The sequence below is a fragment of the Passer domesticus genome, chromosome 5 (assembly GCF_036417665.1).
Source record: "Passer domesticus isolate bPasDom1 chromosome 5, bPasDom1.hap1, whole genome shotgun sequence".
Lineage (NCBI taxonomy): Eukaryota > Metazoa > Chordata > Aves > Passeriformes > Passeridae > Passer > Passer domesticus.
This window is the reverse complement of record NC_087478.1, coordinates 33,207,633-33,228,696: the sequence shown is the minus strand read 5'-3', so window position 1 is coordinate 33,228,696 and position 21,064 is coordinate 33,207,633. Positions and strand designations below refer to the sequence as shown.

Below are 21,064 nucleotides of genomic sequence, written 5' to 3'. Positions count from 1 at the left end.
AAAAATTCTCATTTTTACTGTTGACCCATAAGAGAACTGCAATTTGACTTAAAAATTTTAATCCCAATTTCAAACTCCTGCCACCTTTCATTTCTAGCACCATAGAATCTGTATGTCTTATGAAAGAACTGTAATATCTAACTCCACAATACTTTTCAAGAATTTAAGTCTCTTATGCAGGAAAGCCATAGTAGTTTGAGCTTACACTTAATTCATTTGGACACCTGAAAGCATCTTGCAATGCCTCAAAATAGTCTTGTAAATTAGGCAGGTAACATTCATTTCACAAAATACTTTGAGAATGAAAAAGGGCACTAGGATAAGGTAAGATACAAGAGAAATTTATATTGCAAGGAGAGAGTCCTAATATGAAGAGTGCAATTCCCTTAAATAATACTTCTGTATTTCAGGACATAAATACTTTTTCCATAGAAGGCTCAGACTTTAAATACTGACATATATCAGTTTCAGATTAGAGAGGAAAAAAAGCAGTGTGCACTGTAAGCATAAGCTAACTTTACAAGCAGTTACACATGTGTATTAACACCAAATTTGCAAAAATGCCTGCATTAATTCTCAAAATGTAAGTTATGCATTTTTTCATCCAAAGCTTTAGGAGAAGTGTTCAGTTTCTGTACAAGTAGTGTGAAATTCTTAAGCATTGGTACACAATGGAATTTTCTTGAAGATACGTAACAATTTGCTCAAAAATGTCAGCAGACAGGACTCTTTTCTACAATTGGTAACTGCTTACATTGTTCCAATTCCCATGGGGAACTGGGTGCTCACTTCCTCAGTGGGAACAGCTTTTCACATCACAATTATTTAGACATGAAGAGAATTCTAATGTGCTTTTCTTTAACTTCATAACTTCATTAGCAACGTTTTGCCAAGCATCTTCCCTTTAACAACTGGGACACTGCTCTCTGGAAGCTTGCCTAAATTTTCAAGAATACTGGGGTTTAGGTGTTACCTGGGTTACAGTGTGCTGCCTTGACACATCTGACATAAGTTCTAAATACAGGGCAGGGGGGAACATATTTCCCTTCTTTAGCACAATCTTTAGATGTTAAAGCCTAGGATTCTGAAAATTTTACTTCCTTAAGGGTTTGATCCAACTGAATACCTCTAATGCTAAAGAAGAGAACCAAGAATACTTCAGTACAGAGCTTTTCAGGACAAAGGCTGATTTTCCTTGTAATAGTATTCTTTGGCTGGACACCAAGACCAGACCAAGGCCCTTTCTATGATGATCTCAAAAGAATTATCTCTTACTCCCACCCAATGCCATCTGTACAGCTGCCTGGAAAAGAAACACATTAAAAAGACCAATAAAAGGACAGCCAGGACATAAAAGTGTTACAAGCCCTGAAAAAGCAGAGGTTGGAAATGAAGGGATGAAAAATTCCCATCAGCTCACCAAAGAAGGTAGGTACCTCATGAAAAAAGAACTAGGGCATCTAGTGCTCCAGTCTCCTTTACTCTGGGGACCAAGCAGGCGGGGGATAATCACATCTTAAGATTTCTAATGATAAATGAAAAGGAATTTCAGTCTTAAATCTGTCTCTGCACAGTAGAAGTATATTACCTACATTAAACAATGGTGATGACTGATAAAACTACCAGCAGGAAGGATCAGCTGGGCTTCTTAATTCACTTTGGGCAACATAAACTATCTCAAAGCTTACCAGTATTAGCTAACCTAATCTGATTGAATTTGCAGAAATGAATTAGAACAAGCTCTCTGATAATTCTGTGCCAGAGAAACAGGAGGTACCAAGGATCTGGGTGTGACATTAATTTCCAGCAGCATGGCCAAGATCAGGAAATCATCTACAGTCCATGCATTCCACTTCTCAGTCCAACACTATTAACAGGTATTTCAAGTTGACAGAATTCTACACTTCATACTGCAATAATGCTCTTCTGCAGATTTCCTTTAAATAAAACAAGGTTTGGTTCATGCAGATATCATGCAGAAAAATAATTTTTTTTTTTTTGCTGGACTAAGTAAATTTTAACAATTAATTCTCCTGGGAAAGAAGGAAAATAACAGGCAACATATTTTCAAGTTTCCAAAACAGCCATTGATAGTGTAACCTTTGAAGACAGACATTTTTCTCTTAGATATTTCCTTTTGTAAGAGCTTAGCATATTCCAAGTCCAGAAATAAATGGAATTTCATTCAGTCAGAAATTCATTCACGCTAACACATGGGATACGATTAGAAGAAATATCTATGGCATGTATTTGTCAGAAAACAAAGACACAGGGGCTCCTCTTCATCCTAAGATGCATGAATCTGCACTGTGCAAGAGATGTAAAAATCAGTATTTACTAGCACTACTAAAACACAAAACATTCAAGTAGTATAACTGTAATGCAAGCCCTTGCATGGCAATCCAAATTTATTGAACTACTGATGCTAAGTCATACAAAATTGCACCACTTTAATTAAGGCTTTTAGTTTACATTTGGCCACCTCAAAGCAGTTGTAACATTAGGTTGGTCAATTTAAATACTGTGGCTCCCTGTTGGATATACACACAATCTTTACACCCAAACGTTAATGCATACAAAGCAACAAGGCATTGTTAAATAAATCAGCAAAAGTTAATTACTGCAACTTAGGCCCTGTGACCAATTACACATGATTAAAATTACTTCCCACATTCACATCCACAGTACTCTTCCACCATTTAACATCTCAACCAAAACGTTACACATGTAAAACAATCACTAACAGGCAAAAGTACTAAACCTGTATATTTGGTATTGCAAATACACTTATGCATGAGCAAGCAAGGGAATTCACAGTGAGAATCTACAGCTGCAGAAGCCCAAAAATGATTTACAAAAAATTGTTAAATCATTAAAAAATTGTTTTAAAATATACACTTCTTGTTGTAGACCCCCACTGTACACACAACTATAAACATTGTTCCCTATGTAAACAAGGAAAAGGAAACATACAATAAAAGGTTGAAAAGTCTGGACATTTCCTTCCCAACAGATATTAAAGGCCATGTCTTTAGTCAGACGTTATACTGAAAGGACTCTTAAAGACTAGGTCACTGTCTCCACAGGTTTTTCCTAAAATTAAAAAACTATATAGCCGTTGTGTTAATCAAAGCGCTTTTGTACAATACGATGATGATGATGATCCTGTATTTCTTTAAAAAAGTTACAATAAGCTACAAATACCGATGAAGCAAAGTTATCTGGAGTAGTCTATATAGGAGCTCTTTGGACTTTCTTTTATTATGCTAAAATAGTGGTGCTTTTAGGATTTACATTATTGTACTCTCCAATAGAAAGTGGGGATTGTTGAAGTATACAGTACACAGTTTTCATACATGTACAACATTGGTGGATGAACAATGTCTCTTATCAGTAATACTGGATGTAGGCTCTGGTTTTACCAGTTGCATACACAGAATATTTAGAAGTAAAAATCTCTCATGACACTGGAAAGTGATAGAATGTGCAAACTGATGTAGCTTTCATCCATTTCTTAAAGGGTACCACCACAGGAAAGTCCATTTAAGATGTTGGTAGGTTTAATAAAGTTGGAATGCTGGCACTGTTGAATTGGGCAACAGTTCTTCAGACCTGTAACAACAAAACAAGGGATTAGCATTAGTAACAACGATTTGTCCTTGGTCTTTACTTTAAACAGCTACAGCAGGAGCCAGCAAAGTTCTTGACAAACAGAAAACAAGTGTAACACTTCTCTATCATACACTTCCTACTGTACACATACAAATAACACATTATCTCAATTGCTATCTTAACTGGCTTAGGATACATAGAAGAATCCAGGCTGCATTGTGGAAGTAATATTTAATTGATGGGACTAGTTTTGCTTACAGCATGACAGTTCCCATGGCTTTGAAAACAAACACAATTAAAGGATCAAAGTTCTTGAATCAAAAGTCCTGTTAAGGTCAGAGAACAACCATTTCTGCCACCCTCAGCTAGTGCTTTTGGAACCATCTTAGTTTTACTTTTAACTGATCTAAGTTGTTCAAACTGAGGAGGTTTTAATATACCAAAAGAATTATGTATGGTACTATACGATTATTAATAAAAAGCCTACAATTTCTGACAGTGAGATGTCCTACCAGGATCCCTCAGTACCTATTGGATGACAAAATAATGGACCACAGCACGGAAATTACTGCACCACTGTATGTTCAATAACACTGAAGGAAAGGGAGGTAACAGGCAACTTTGATGTCAGGTCAATCAAGACAGACCTCTGCTCATACTAAGGCTTGGAAATAGAAAGTGGAAAACAACCTGCCCATAAATGCCCCAAAAAATTTGCAGAAAAAAAAATCCATGCCTCCTGACTAACTTCTGGAAAGCCTTGCTTAAAGAGCAAGAGCTTGCTTTATCCTTCAGCACCATTCTTTGTGCACATGTTAAGTAATGTAAAAATTTAGCCAACTGCAAACAAGTAAGAAATTGATCTAGTAACCAACAGCTTCAGGTAAAATATTTGGAATGTTACAATGATCACTTCATCTTTCACATCATATACTAATTACAATTTGGCCTCCAAAATACCCACAGATTCTCAAGAAAGGAAGCTAAATTCCTATGACATCACACAAGCATATGCAGGAGTTCAAAGCAGAAAGAGACACCAGCCTGCAAACTGACAACATTGTACTGTCTGCATTCCAGATAACTGAGCTCTTACAGTAGATTTTATCACGCTTAAAAGAAAAAACAATGTTTCCAAAAGCCTTGAAGTATCAGAGGAAACACTCTTAATTTGAGTTCTACCAAAATCTTAAAGCTTGAGAAAAAGCCTAGACTAGAGTGAACAGTGTGTTTTGCACATATTTGTAGTTCTGACTTTGAAATGGCAAAAGGAAGACCATTAAACATTTCTGTGATAATGTAAGTCAATTTTCAGTCCTGTTCTGCGTCAACAGCTACCAGAGCTGTTTAGCAATTTTTAGTTGTTATTTTGCTAGTTTTGAATAATAGCCATAATGCACAGAAAAATTTAAAATGTTTACCTGGCTCAGAGCTACAGTACAGCTATGCATTAAAGTAGCTGACATGATGACTTTTTGCGTGCTTTTCCAGGCACTGGAGTTTTTCTGTTAATTTGTCGCACAAGGTCATAAAAGATCTGAAAAGATAAAAATCAGTTGATTATGCATATTAGGAGGCTTCTCTTAAAACCTTAAACCTTGAATTTTCACACATAGTGCACTCACATACTCAAGAAAATATTTAGTTACCGCAAATCTACAAATTGTATACTTAGTTAATAACTGGCTGTTTTTTTCTTTCTTGCTTAAGATAATTGTCTGCCAAGGGTTCTACAGTTTCAATGAAGCAAACTGGAAAGGCATCTATAACCCACAGCTATTTAATCTCTGGGTCAAACTCATCTGCACTCACATGAAAAATGCCACAGTGATCAACTACTCTATAGTATTACTTTGCAGTTTAGCAGTAAGGTCAAGAAACAGGTCACAGCTTTCTTCTAACTCAAGTCACTCTTAGGATATTCTTTTAAAGAAAATTGTAGTAAGTTTTAACTACACATTTTTCATGGTAACTCACATACACTACATATTCAGTAATAGTCTCTTGTATTTGAATGAGATCATGCTTTTCCAGAAACTTAAAAAATACTGAAGTCTAAAGAACTAATTCCACCTCTCTAGACCTACAGCATGACGGAAGCATAACATTTCCTAGAAAAGTAACTCATTCACTCTCACACTTTGAGTCTCCTAGAATTCTAACAAGAACATTATTTTTTTAAAAGGCTAGTTTAAAACAAATCAACATAGAACGTTTTAACAGCATCTGTTTCATTCATAATTGACATTGCTCCAATTACTTCTGCGTCTCATAAACTAAGGAAGCCCTCACGCTAAAGCCATCCTGGCACCTTCCTAAGCACTGGCTGCAAAGCAGCAAATGTTCCAAAAAGGGCTTATAGTATTTGCTTGAAGTTCTAGTTTATTGAATGTATGACTTTTATACAGTTACAGTGATTAATTCAAATTTTTTAAAAAGCCAGTGACTTCCAGAAATTTCCACCTAATTAAACACACATTACTTATTTTAAAAATCAGCTGTGTTAAAACCACCATACTGTTTTGATTACTTCCAAGTCTAGCACAGAGGCCCTTTCAACTTCACTGATGCTGCCAACAATGTTTTCCAGATGACCTAATGAACTGTAAGATTTATCATAAAATTCAAGCTGTTCCAGAAATGTAAATACTAACACAGCTTATTTTTCTAAAATTTTTGTATCCCTTTCATCATGCTGGCAGCCCCCACTGGATGAAAAGGCAAGCATTATGGCAAATCCCCAAAATTCACGCATTTGATTAATTGTCTAGCTCCTGTTAAATAAACAAGTATATATATATTAGAGGATTTTGCATCCCTTTTACTTTACCGAGCAGCTAATTTTAACAAAACATTCAATAGTTTTTGCATTTACCATCTCACATAGTGTTAACACCAAGTAACTTAAATCAAGTAGTTTTAGTGACTAAACTCTCTTAAAGGTCTTTAAAAAAAAAGTCTAGCAGTACGATCTCAATTAATAAGAGTACTTATTGCAATTCATAAGAGATTGTAGCAACTAAGGAATGGAACATGAGAGAAATATTTATCCTAAATTATTACAAAGATAATTTGAAAATTACACTTATTACACTAAAATTAATATAATTTGAAAAAATTCCACGTCAAAGCTAATATATCCCTTAATATAAACATCTCACACCAGCACAGTACAGTTTTGTCCATTGTAGTGAATATTATTAATGATTTTGTTAGTTTTTCCTTTACAAACAGTAAACAGTTATCAGGACATTGTCCCATTCTTCTACCCCAACACGTCTCCCCACCACAGGTAAAATGCCTTACCTCGTTAACATTTATCTTTGATTTTGCAGAAGACTCTAAGAATGCACAGTTATTCCATTGCCTTGCTAGGTTCTGACCTTGTTCCTTTCCCACAACTCTTTCATCTTCCAAGTCACACTTATTGCCAACCAGAATCATAGGCACCTAAAAAACAATTCAGCACCAGCAAAGAAACAATTAGAATTTTATAGTGGCACAGCGTAAACACACACCTAAAAGCCATCTGATTCCTTAGAGGATCCTGATTTTCAGAATAATCAAGCTCTGGTATAACTGAAACTTAAGTTTAACAGCTTTAACAGTGTGATATTTCAATCTTCAAATCAAAGTGACTTCATTTTGGGAGGGCAATAACTGGAATGGTTTTAGGATTCAGTATGCTGCCAATTGAGCAAATGTAGTATTTTTTTTTAGAGAACTTAATGAGATTTCATTTTTAGGTGTTTGAGGCATCAAGAAGTCTACTTTAGAATTTACCAAATGATTCTTACAAATTCCAAAATCCTGGAAACAGTGTCCTGTCCTGGGCAGCATGATGAAGGATGCTAAAGCTCCCTTCATCATTCCTCTACTCTCAGCATATCACACACTTCTTATTAGCAAGCTACAGCACACAGAGAAAGGAACATGCTACCATACCACCATTTCCAACTACAGAATTGACCTTTGTAGCAAAAAAAGTCATCATCTATTTTTCCCTCCTTCTTTTCTTTTACTAATTTAAGGACATAGCTAAAATCCTCACAGATTCAAGTGTTGAAAAAAGGTTTATAATATTTTGACCATTTTCCCCCACTAAGAAATCAAGTTATGCCCAAGCTTGGGCATAAGAAAAACTTTTTCTGTAAACTCTGATGGAAACTGAAGTTGCAACTTGAAGCTTACTATCTTTCTCCTGATTCTATGGAATGCCTTTCAGGTCAGTGTCTTCTAAAAAAATACAATTCTAAGGAAATACCTCCAAAATGATACTAATCAGCATAAATATAACACACAAAGTAAGATTTTAAATATCATCACATTTATCTTGATTTTATTGTACAAAACTAATATCATGGTAAAGAAGGCTATAACTTGGTAGGTTGTGGATGGGAAACTTTAATATTAACCTTCTGAGATGTGGTAATGGGTAATGAATTGCTTCAAGAAGAAACCTGTTGAACATAGGCAAGACCTGCAAGAGCTTATGGTCAAGGATGTGCAAAGTGGTTTGTATTAAAAAAGTCCAAATGCACTTCCCTGAAACTGAAATGCTGATAGCAGAAACCTATGCAGATACATGCAGTTAAGGAATGTATCAAAGTTATCAAAATTTACATAAACACCGTTTAAATTATATGCTCATGCTTACAAACTGTTCATTGCTTATTTTTTTCTTCAAGAAGGTACTTTTTCTGCCTGAAGGCTAAAATCTACAAGGTGTTTCTGCTAAAAACACAGTCTTACTACTGTTTTCACATTTGAAATACTTATTTTCCTTTATTAGGCGACCAAGCATTCACTTCCTCCAACTGCTGTAAGATTATTTTAATAATTAAGAAAATATAATGTTTTAACCTCACTTTATAGCTTTAATAATGCTAAGAGTTGCATAATAGAAATAGGATGACCGAAATTAATTGCGAGCAGACAGACAAAATACAAAAGCTACACAACATGCAAGTTTTAAGGTTACAACTTTAAAATTTTATACTTTTAAATACCATCAACAGTAGGGATATTGAGCAGAAAACTTCACTCATAGTAATTTAAGCAACAATAGTTGCTTTAGAAATGCTTGCTGCAGTCTAATGAATAAATTTATACCCAGTTTCAATTAAGGTATTTTAAAGGAAGATTAAACAATTCTTCATATAACACGTGACAATTTACATTTTTCCAGTTTACCTTAAGAGTTGCATTTCTATACTATGCATCTACTGGTTCACACATTTTAATTTAAAACTTGGAGATCACCTGACCACAGTGTGTACACTGCAACATGCTAATGAAAACTTCAAGCATTACAAATTGTAGAGATCTTACATCATCAGTGTCTTTGACTCGAAGAATCTGTTCTCTGAGATCCTGTAAATCATTAAACGTGGACTGAGCTGTGATGGAATATACTAATGCAAAACCTTGTCCATTTTTCATGTATAGATCTCTCATTGCTGTAAACTGTTCCTGTAATTACAAAAAAAGATACAGATGTTGCATTCAATTTGCATTTCACTTGAACAAACTGCTATAAACTTTAGGTCTAGTTTAGAAAATCTAGAGTAATTTCACTGGAGAGAAATACAGTAGAAGGTACACTGTAATCTGTAGATTACAGAAGCTAAACTGCTCCTGAATCTCTTCTAACACACCAACATTTTCTCCATATCCTGATAGTTCCTTAAAATGGATCATAAAGTGAATGCATCCCTTTTCACACTCAATTCTGTAGTCTAGGAAATTTTCTATGTTAAATTCCACATTAATTTTCAAGGAGATGGACTAGAGGATGGAGACACTCAATAGAGCTGTCACATTTCCATGACCTCAGTGCCAACTATGATATTGCATATAAAGACTCGGTGGTGCACTCTTACCAGTACAACTGTAGAATGGCATGTGCCTCTTGCACACTGGTGACTTGGCTATCTGGTGCCTGATCAATCACTCCCTGTCCCTTGCTGTATGTCAGATGAAAAGTGCAATTTATTGCTAGAAAACAGCCACTCCATCTTACTGTATATTTACAGAGTATTAATCTAATAGGGAATTTAAATAAGTTATTATTGTACCAGATTACTGCCACACTTCAGAGAACACATGTTAAACTCCAAGAATCTTGAGCTTAAACTCACTGGAATCAATAAAGGAAATAACTGGTTTCAGTCATTTTGGAACTAGTCAGAGAAACACCTGACCAGTATGCAAAAGGTCAGCATAACCCTTGTGCTATGAGCTCCTATAAGCTGACGGAAGCAATACTGTTTTTATCCCAATGTCACAGTACATCTCACACACAAAAGAAAAAGGACATCAGAAGAAGGCATGTATTTTCTACAGCAACAGAAATCAAATCTCAGTGGCCAGTAGGTCGTCATTTTTTTCTGGACAACAAACTTAAAACAAGAGCACAATCTCTTTTTAAATACTCTATGTCTTTCCCCTGTTACAGAATATGAGCTCACGGGAAACTTACAATTAATTTTCTGCTGCAATACTCAAGGTTTTTTGAAAATACACTGTATACCAGTATTCAGCAAAGTTGGTTTTACGTACCGTTCCTGCAGTATCTAAGATTTCAAGCATACACTGTTGTGCATCTACTTCAACTTGCTGTCAAGAGAGAAAGATGGGGTTATAATTTTTCCCCTTGCAACTCTCCCCTCCAAAGACACCAGGAATTATGCGATTTTTATAAGTAAATTCATAATGCATAAAGCAACATAATGGCTTAAGAAGATTGTATAGATATACACTTTGAAAACAGCAGGAAGAAGCCCTTCAAAGAGCCCCAGTGACATTTTCAAATGCAGTGTCAGCAGCCAACTACTACTTTGCAAAGTGATTAGGGATTTTTGATTATTTAAAAGGAGGCTGCTAAATTTGTAATGATGGTTATCAGCAACTAGCATAACTAATTTCCACTTGTTTCAGGGATCATCACAGATTGAAAGAAAAGTACAAGTGAAAGCCAGAAAACTGGATTGGCCTACTAAGGCTCATTTAAGAGTAATGTACATCTGCAAGAGAGTAAGTAGAACACAGCAAACAATTAAACAACCACCACTAAAATTGGTGTCCCCAAAACAAGCTTTTAGGAACACTAATTAGAAAACTGACCCAGCTTAGAAAAGTTTGCAAAGAATGGAAGGCTTAAGAAGACAGAACAATTTCTGTATTCATTCCAGAGTTCCTCTATCTACTGGACATACCTCAAAGAAATGGCCCTGAGGGCAGCAAAGGACATGGAAGTGTCCTCAATCTGTTTCAAGCAGACTACCCACATTCTAAAAAAATTCTTTTTTCTTTCAAGCTATTGGTAAGTTTCCACTGTTTCCATTTGCATGTAAAATTCCTAATTAACAGATTACCCTGTCTCCATTTATACAATGTCACTAGTTTAATTTGCAGCAGTTCTGTAACTAGTTTTGAGCTGGGGACAGGGAAGAGGAGTATTTCCCCATCTCTCATGCCTCCCCCCTGTCTCATATGGATTGTGATTCCTTAAAAATAATCACTATTTTAACAGGTATTGTAGCTGAAGTTATTCAGCTAATTTAGCTGTATTTATTCACTTTATAAAGAAATATTTGGGGAGTAAACTAAGTTTCAAGACTTCAAGCTCAATTATTTAGATGAATAAGTCACATCCTCTCAACTTTAAATATTATAAAACTACATTTAACATAAAAACCATATAATTTTAACAGCCAAACTAATACATTTTGAAGGCAAGAAGCAAGTTAGAATTGTAATTAACAGTGAAAAGGTGAAAATTACTACATAAGGTGTTGTCCAGACTTCAGCAAGACTTCAACAATCTGGCTGATTTGAAAAGAAGGATACTCAGAGTTATTACTAGTTATTTCAGGAACAAACCTGAAAGGAATATTATAAATCTTTATTAGCCGCAACAACAAAAAAAATGTAGTTAAAATTTCTTAAAATGGCATTACTTTTTTAGGCTCCATGAAAAGAGTCTTTGGAAAAATTCACCCAGCAAATATCATGATTCTACTATGATCTAAGGCATGTAAGTATATAACAAAGGAAACACTTTACTTTAGATCAGCCTGTGAAGGTTCTTTGGAGTCATTTACTGGGCTGGAACCAGCAAAGTCCTGTACCAAACACTGAGATTTGGACAAAAATTCCTGCTTCTCTAATACAGAAGTGTCAACATAGAATTTGGTTCTGCTATTGTGTCCTTAATAAGAGTTCTAGCTTTGGCTGAAAGCCCCCATACTTAAGACAAACTTGGGTTTTTCCAACATACAGTTTATATAAGGTCAAAGAAAAGAGGTTTCAAATTATTTTGTTCTCACTAATTCCCCTTCAGAAAAGATTCTGGTGACTGAAGGCCCCAACAGTTCTCAATGCACCACCTCTGTTCCCATACAAATGCAGCTCAGTGCTGAAAGAGGAGGTCTTGCAGTTTGCCCATTCTCAGCTAGGGTTTGTGCATCTTGCTTCCCTTGTATAGACACCAACATTTTTGTGGCCACATGATGAGCAACATCAGAGTATTAATGCATATGAAAAGTAATTCAGCTAAAAAAGACAGATAGATTAAGGAACTGACATAGCTGAAAAATTAACTCTTGCACTAAATGGTTAATGTTAGCAGTTTGGATATAAATTATCTTAGTCTGGAATCTTAATCGTGGTCTCAGGTGAAACTGAAGAGTGAGCAATATGGAGATTCAAGATGATGCAAGCAGAATCAGACCTTTCAGCCTGACATGCTGAAGACAGGAAGAAAGAAACTAACAGGCCACTTGCTGTAAATGCTTGTTCATTTATGACAGGTTTGTGTTAACTTATTAATAAAACAACAACCCATCTAATGGAAGCATACCTAGCCATCATTTAAATTGTTATGAGTACAGTATGATAGATGCCTCCAGTGTTCTAAGGGTGTGAAGTTGTTTTTAGCCATTTTTCTAGTAGCAAAGCAGCATAGTACCTCCAAGACTAAATCTACCTGCAAATACTAACACACAAACAAATAAGAAACATTATAAAATTGAGAAGTAGTAATTTTTAAAATATTTTTTTGCAATGCCTGTTCACAACTCTGACAACGAAATAACAATTTTTTACTGACTAGCCAGCAAGATATTATGCTTAAATGTTTAAAAGCTTGAATATTAAAAGTATTGCATTATTCCTTTTAAACACACTTTAGGAGAACATTTTATTTCAAAGTTATCTGGTTTGGTACGGCATTACAAGGCATACCCATTTTCAAGCAGTGACTCAAATATTTGACAGCTTTAAGTGTCTGTAACAGTAGAGACATCTTTTGTATCTACCTTTCTGTAGGAGTCTTCTATCGTAGGATCGTATTTTTCAACAAATATTCCTTGAACAAACTGTACAGTCTGCAACACAAAAGTACTCGTAAGATTCTCTTGCATAGTGACATTTTGTAAACATTGTACACGTTTGAGGTATATACTGTGTTATCCATAACATTTTTAAAGCAAATCAAACAACTGTCATAACTATAATTGTAAGAAACAACAGAAAGTTAGATGTGCATGCCTATTTAACTGTTAGATGAAGCAATGCTACACTTTCCTTTAACCACTGCCACAAGGAGGGTAAGAATTAAAGCATGCATCGATTCAAGGTTTGCCTAACTCTTAGAATCAGTATTAATTTCTAGTTGACCAGCATAAAATACAGCTGCACAGCTTACATTTGTATTTAGAACTACTTTATCTTCTGCTACTTATCTGCCAGCACAGGAATTAGTCAAGAAACAACTGCCAGCTTTTACTAGACTTAACTACACTCAGCAGGTTGTTCCTGTGTACCTAGCATGAAGGACGTTTTTAGCACAAGTCAAATGGAACTTAAGACTCAATGGTCAAGTCAGAGCAGGCACATTCAAATCCAGAAATGCTGCAGTGAGATAAAGAATTCAGAGGTGAACGAAAACATTATTTCACAACCTAACATAATTTGTCATTTAAGTTTTTCTTTATGAACTGCTGTGTAAGAGAATACTTTTGACTCAAGGGAGTGGGTAAGCTCTGGAGCTTACTTTATAGTAAGGTACACAATTAAATGGAAAGTTGCAAAGTTCTTAAGTGGACTGAGAACTTAATATTTTGTGAACTTTTTCAATTCTAGACTAGGTCAGACTAAACCATTCTGTAATAATTTAATAGTAAATAAAAAAGCTCCTGCATTTAATAATCTACCTGCCACAGCTATATGCAGCAAAAACATTAAGCTTCCCACTAACATGCCAATCTGTATTTATATCTGCATAAAAATATTAGTGCTAAAGACACTGCTATCAAACACTAAGCAAATAGCACCCTGAAGACCTTTCTAGAGACAGGACTTACATGGGCAAGCTAGTTCATAGCCTTTGAGAGATTCACAAAGGAGCTTGATTTCCCACAGACCGAGAGCTGGCTGATCTGTCAAAGCTAGACACCCCCATGATGCTGTAGCTCTGCACCTCACTGCATGAGACTGATCAAGCAAACCCACACAACAGCAGCATGTCAGAATGCACCAATGGATGCAGATGCACCCAGTAAAGGATCTACCTACTATTGTGATGCCTCACTGGGCATTACTAACAATTACATTTATTTGTGCACACTTACATAAAGAAATATATGTTAGTATAGAGAGTGAATTAGAGGAAAAAAATACAATAAGCCTAAAAAAGCCATACTTGAACTGCCTCATACTTACCAGAGCAGACTTTCCAACACCTCCAGAACCAAGAACCACTAGCTTGTATTCACGCATGATGCAAGAGATAAATCACCCTCAATACCTAAAACACACAAAACACCAGTCTGATTGAAACTTGACCTATATGCAGGAAGTGCAACAATGATACCACAATCCAGTTCACTAAGCAGGGTTTGATAAAAGTTCCTAAGTCAAATTCTTTAATACAGCAGGTTCTTTTCAAACTATCAACTCTTAATGCAGCCACAATAAAATGGTGCAAACCATCAGAGTATTTGCTCTACCTCATTACTGGTTCTCCCATAAATATCAAATAAACCCTACTCTACTAAGGCAAACAGTTACTATTCATAAGAAATAATTATCCAAGAGGAGATAGCACGAATTTTATCAAGCACTTAACAAAGAAGCACAAAGACTTTTACAAGAAAATTAAAACCTCCCCTTCCCAGCAAACAAACACTTCCCATCAAACAAACAAAAAAAGAACAGCAAGACCCCAAAAATCATTTTCAAAAAAAAATCCCTTCCCTAGTCTGAAAACTGTTTAATGTTCCACTAGACCTATTATGACTTTTTTAATGAGTAAGTGGAAGCAACTAAAATAGTATTTTGAGACTATACAAAGCTAGATCTGCTTCACTAGCTGGTGTGGCTACCAACAGCAAACTACGGGATCTGTTTGCTCATCTTTCTTGGAAACTGACCCATCAAACCAAAACAAGGCCACAGATTTTGGGACATCTTTGGGTCATACCACTCAAAAGCCCACACCACCTCTTGCAGTCAGCTGGCAACTGAGCTAGCAGGACTGTTACTGCATTCCTGAGGAAGGACTTGGTCCCTTTCCTGCAGGGACTCTAGCACTCATGAGATTGAGTTACCTGTTTTCTTCCCGCTCCACCCCCAAAGAAAGATGAAACCCTCCCCAACTAATGAATAATCTACAGGCCAGGGAAAAGGGAAAGTGCAAGGATCCAACTCAGGTGCTTGCAAAAGGTAAGCAGGGAAGAAAGTAAGGTAAGAAACACCCTTCTCATCAGCAGTAATTGGACAGCATCTCTGAAATCTCTGAAACACCATCTGTTAGGTGTTGAGCACAAAATGCTAAGATGATTTACACAGAAATTAAAGCACCACGGTAGAGTCCTGCCTTTACCATCACTGATTAAATCTACCAATTGTCAGAAAACAGAGAAATCAAGAGACCAGGTCCTATATCTTCTTGCAAATGCATAATCTTTCCATTTTGTGCTGTCTCTCACAAAAGGAACATGAGAAGAAAGCCTTAAAGAAATAATTTACCTGATGTCCAGCAAAAGAGATGTCTACACAGGCTTCCATTACCAATATATTTTGAGACTCTTCAGTGACTTTCACATCTAATAGGACATTTTTCACTTGTGACTTAAAAAACTCTTTCCCTCCCTACAGAATTTTTTGCAAACACAGATCATTAGAACCATTCACACTGCAAGTTTCATCTATTTTGCACCACTGAAAATGCTGTTAGATCCACAAATCTGTAAATTGTCCAGTCTTTCCATAAACAGGATTGTTTCCAACTGTCCTGAAAGGCATCTCTCAAACTCATGACAAGTTAAGCCTCTAACTACATTATTGCTATTTATTTAAAACAAACATTCAGTTATCCTTTTCTTTTTATAAGGATTTTACTAGAATGGCAAAAACATAGCGGGTGTAGTGGAAATCCCAGTACAGTAATCTGGGTGAACTGCAGCAATTTCATTGTCTTTAAAAGTAAAGTTTAAGATGAATTTTTCAGTCCTCAGACTGAAGTTAGCAACTAAATATGGAGATATCAATAATGAAGGCTGACAGTAGTTTAAAAGTAACAGAACTTCAGCAGCAGGTACCCCCTATCTGTTTTATGTTATTTCTGACTTTTTCTTACTCAATGATCTACAATTCCAAATCCTGAAACAAACTAACTCGATTTTAGTGAGAGACTGCCAATTTCATTTTTGGCTCTGAAACAGCAATTCAAGAATTTAATGCAAGCTGAAGCTTCTTTCAGCATCCAAATTTGAAAGTTCAACCATAACCATCCAATCACTGTACAACATTCTGGAGCTGATTTTTCCTACTTTAAGTGGTGGCACACAAAGCATATATATACAGTAATACAGTGTGGTAAGGCAATCTTCTTAATCAATGAACACCTAAGTAAAAAGCTTTTGAAGATCTCTGAGGACAAAGCCATACTGCAGTAGAGGTTAAACATTTCTCTGACCTTCCCTCCAAACTTGGGCAATGGACAATACAAATACTAACTTTTCACCATGACAATTTTTTGTAATTTGTACAGTTACTCTTTAACTCACCAAGAGGACACAGTAACATTTAATATATGCACACACTTATATAGCATAGAGGTAGCTTGGCACCCCTGCACTGATGTTATCATCTGCCATTACATCTTGGAACAGAACACAAATGAATGTATCCTCTAGAACAGCTTAAGAAAGCTAACCTGGACATCCCTAACACAGCAGGCAGCAGAAGCACCTGCTTATTGCTTATAGTCTGCTGCCACTTACATGTATCACCCCACTGCCTTTGAGCAACAGTACTGCCGTCACTTCACCTTTCTCTTACTGCTTTCTAACAGAAAAGAAAACCTCAACTCCTAGCTAAGTTTTCCTAAGAAAATTTTCCTGCTTGCAGGTCTTTGCCTCCTCATCCAAGAAACCACTGGATCACGAAGGACACTGCAATCTGCCACACTATTTGATGTTGTTAAAGTCTAGCACATACTTCTTCATTGATCAGTACGCCTGATGGCTGCATGCATGCCCTAGACTCGGCTTCAGCCCTAACCCTACCTGAATTTGACTTTCCAGCAATTCCCAGCTAACCTGATCTGGCTCTGCTCTTGATCAAACCTATTTTTCCATATCAGATCTTGCAGAAACTGCTGGCATCCTAAATCTCAATCATGCTCTTAACTTTATTTTTCAGTTGATGCAATGCTTGACTCTGGAACTAATAATGTATCCAGATTCATCTGGATGCCAACAGGATTGCCTTTTGACTCATTAATGACAAATGAGTGAGGGAAAAAGCAGAAGACAAAAGAGGAGGTTTCAGCCATATGACACCATGTTTGGCTGGCATTTGTAGAATAAGTTAGGGTCAAGTCCAGCAACAGTATCTGTCTGTAGTTCCCAGATCACTTTGGGGATACAAAATGATTACACTTGAACAGGCATAACAGAAATAAAGATACTAAGACATGGGAGCAACAGATAAGCAAGATGTGCCCAGATTTATTGGACACTTGAGACGAATCTACCTAACCACCCAACAGTTAAACAGAAGTAAGTTTAAACTTATTCCTAGCAAATATAAAAAGTAACTTGTTTGAATAATGGAGTTTATTTTAAGGGAGAAATTTTGCTTTAAAGGCTGTTTATCTACAAGGTAACTGATCTGCAAGAAGGGAGAGCAATGCCAACTTTCCTTTGCTATTTCATTTTTCCATTCCTCTATCTTTAGGCAGGAAAATACTGTCAACTATAGCCCCTATACAGACACTAAAGTGCAAGAAGACAGGAAGCATGCAAAAAATAAGGCCTTTTTTTCCATTTAGTTGGAGCAGGTACTGCCTTCTCTCAGCTGAGTTGAGTATTTATATGCACAGATATATCTGACATAACTCAACTGTGGAGATGCCTCATGTAAGATTTAGCTAGAAAAAATGAGGGAAGCTACTCTTTAAAAAACAGCACTATCACAAACTTGATTCTAATGCTGTCTTAAGTATACAATCTCTCAAAAGTACAGAGCTCAATTCTAGACTGCCTCCATTGACTGCCAGTGATATCCCAGGAACTGCCATACTTCCCGAGATGCAACTGTCCATAAAATCCCTGTATCTGTGCCTCTCTCATGAGTCTGTTCACATTACCTTTTGTACTTAGTGCATTAGTGCAGTGTATTAAGCTAACTGATTAATTCTACTTCTTCATAGCATACTTAAAATAAAGTACTTGATAAACTAGAAGAGCACATGCACACACTTGATATGCACACGGACACTTTTCCCAATAAAGATTCTCTCTGAAGGATGAGCAGCATATCTTTGAATAAGCCTATTAGAACAGAAGAAAGAGAGCTTAACCAGGACAGTCACTGAAAATGCAACATTTCAAAAGTTTCACATCTGACAAGGACTGTGAACATGGAACTTGCTTTCTGTTTCTGTCCTTCTCAGATAAACCAGGAAAAAGTGCCTCCTGGACATTTTCTTCAATAGTTTCTTGAAGCATGTCTCCAGAAAAATGCAAACCAAAGATGATGCTAAGGAAGTTGAGGAATAAATAACCTTACTATAATGGAAAAAAAACTGCACGCTTACTGCTTGTAAAGCTTTTCTAAAAAGCAACCATGCACTGAAGAATTCAAGAATATTCATACACCATTAGTAATTGTGCTTGATGTGATAATTGTGAAAGTGGGGTGGGTTTTTTATTTTTTATTTAGTTTTCTTTCAATTCCTTCAGTTTCAAATTTTGGGTTCTCACTGAACTTTGTTATTTAAGGGATGGGAAAGCTAATAATCCTATTTTTTCAATTGACATTACGCCACATGAAGCTGTAAGTGGATCTCAGCCCCAGGCCGAAGACAGGAACTAAGTACAGTCACTTACTTGGGGAAGATATCCCCAAGACTTGCTTATATGAACTAGGTGTTCAGGTGTGGAGTTAAATAAACTGGCCCTCCCAGAAGCCTTATCATTTTCAGAAGGGATCATGATTATTTAGCGCTTTATAGACACCATGATTCTTGTTCAGACCCTGACATTTTGGTTCCACTGTATTCACTAAAATTTTCCTAATACTTTTGCCTCAGAGCATTTACTTCTGTGGAAAAGAGACTTTGTTAGAATCACCTTGAGAACAGCACCCCTAAATTAATCCCAAATACTGCAGGAGAAAAAAGTCAAACACTAGATTGACAGATGAAACAAATGAACTGACTGGTTTACCTGCTTACAATTAAAAGTGGTGGGAAAAAAGCCAAGCGAAAAAAAAAAAAATCCAGTCTTTTTCTCAGAAAGGGGATACTAGCCCTGTGATGAAACAAGATAACAATGGTCAGACATTTGGAAAAATTTCACTAGTTCAGTCACAGGACCAGCCAAACTCAGAGGATTACGTTTTTCAGAGATGTTTCCCATTTCTGATACTGGAATAGTCTCAGCCAAACCACCCCAGATTCCACTATGGTTTTTAATCTCCTTTTAGAACCTTCTTTTCAGGTAAACAACTAATTAAGAGATGATGTGTGCTGTTCTTAGTATTCCCCAAACACTTACAAGTGAGATGTCCTAAATTCTTATCTCTCAACTCTAAGGAGGGTTCCCTCCCTCTGGAATAATTTCAGCACATAAACTGAACTTTGACAACATAGCCCAAAATGGAAGCCTGTTCATTTTCACCAACTTGTAGAGGGTTTAGAAATTAAAGCAATTCAGACAACCCTTACTCAACAGGGTTAAGTGTACCTCTTATAAAAGAGAAATTAAACTACTCTAGAGCTGACTTTGACTAATTTATAAAAATTCATAAAAAACATTATTCAGAAACCAATTCTGAAAAGGTGATTAGGATCTAATAAATACTTTCATACTCAAGATTCCTGTAGGTACAGTTATCAACTGTTCAGTAAACAAAGCTAGAAGCAATTTTTATTTCTAGTTTTTACCTGCTTTTGATAGTTTCTGGTCTTGACAATGTATTTAGTCAGATGAACAGTTAGTTCTTCTGGGCACTAATACTGTAATTTTTCTTGGACAAAAATAGCTCTTCAATCATGTTCAAATATTTTAACTGATGTCAGACAATCTTCAGAGGATTTTCAAAAAGCTGTCTGGGTGGTTAAGCTTATTCAGTGACATGAAATCATACTGACCACTTGAGAAATAGCCAGAGATCCGAGAACAAGCTACCGCAGCACAAACACGGCACTAAGGTTTAACCTGCTCCTTCAACAGCTCATAGGGACACTTACACAGAGAAAGCTTAACCAAGTTTTCTTCCTTCCACTGAAGGGAGCTACATTGATTAATACTGCACACAGGGACCATTTCAGCAGCTAACAGCATCTGACCTTGTGAGACTAGTTCCACTGTCTATAATTAGTATAGCTGAAAAAAATCAGATTTTTTTAAAGTCAAAGTTAACTCCCACCTAGATCTTAAATTTGAACATAAATTTAATGAATGTTGTAAGGGTAAAAACTGCCTGCTTAAAGTCACTGCTATCTCAAGATGAAAGCTTCCTGATGTGAGAGACTAGCAATCATGTGCAACTTGCAGTAGATTCACACAAAATATAAAAAGCATTTTCAAAGCAAGTGATGTAATGAACATTCTTCTGCTACTAAGAATATGCTATGCTTCAACACTTACTGAGTTAAAGTTTCAACTTTGTGCAAAAATTCTAATGTGTCAATTCAAATGTGGAGTAGTTTGTAAAGCCTATCCTAAAGAAGCTATTTAAGTTTCAAACGCAATTTGTAACATTTATCAGGTATATTCTTATTTTTTGTGGCTGATGCTTGCCATGATCTTGTATTTTCTCCCTATTCCTGTCAAATTGTCACCATCCCCCAGAAAAGTTGTTTGTGAATGTCCTACCAGCCTGACTTAAGAGTTAAAATTATACCTCGGAATTCCTGAAGAAACTGAATTGCAAG

The 21,064-nt window shown here is 36.1% G+C and overlaps 1 protein-coding gene across 2 annotated transcripts in view; it reads right to left on the bottom strand.

The window, feature by feature from the left end:
* Positions 1–867: 867 nt before the first annotated feature.
* The window catches only part of RAP1B (RAP1B, member of RAS oncogene family), a 32,566-nt gene continuing 12,369 nt past the window's right edge, over positions 868–21,064 (bottom strand). For both annotated transcript variants that reach the window (XM_064419457.1, XM_064419459.1), the window contains exons 2-8: positions 14,338–14,422; positions 12,933–13,001; positions 10,174–10,230; positions 8,944–9,084; positions 6,919–7,062; positions 5,034–5,149; positions 868–3,612 (exon numbers count right to left, since the gene is read on the bottom strand). In XM_064419457.1, the coding sequence (XP_064275527.1) occupies positions 5,063–5,149; positions 6,919–7,062; positions 8,944–9,084; positions 10,174–10,230; positions 12,933–13,001; positions 14,338–14,394 (555 nt within the window). In that variant the 5' untranslated portion in view covers positions 14,395–14,422 and the 3' untranslated portion in view covers positions 868–3,612; positions 5,034–5,062. The remainder of the gene's footprint in view (positions 3,613–5,033; positions 5,150–6,918; positions 7,063–8,943; positions 9,085–10,173; positions 10,231–12,932; positions 13,002–14,337; positions 14,423–21,064) is intronic.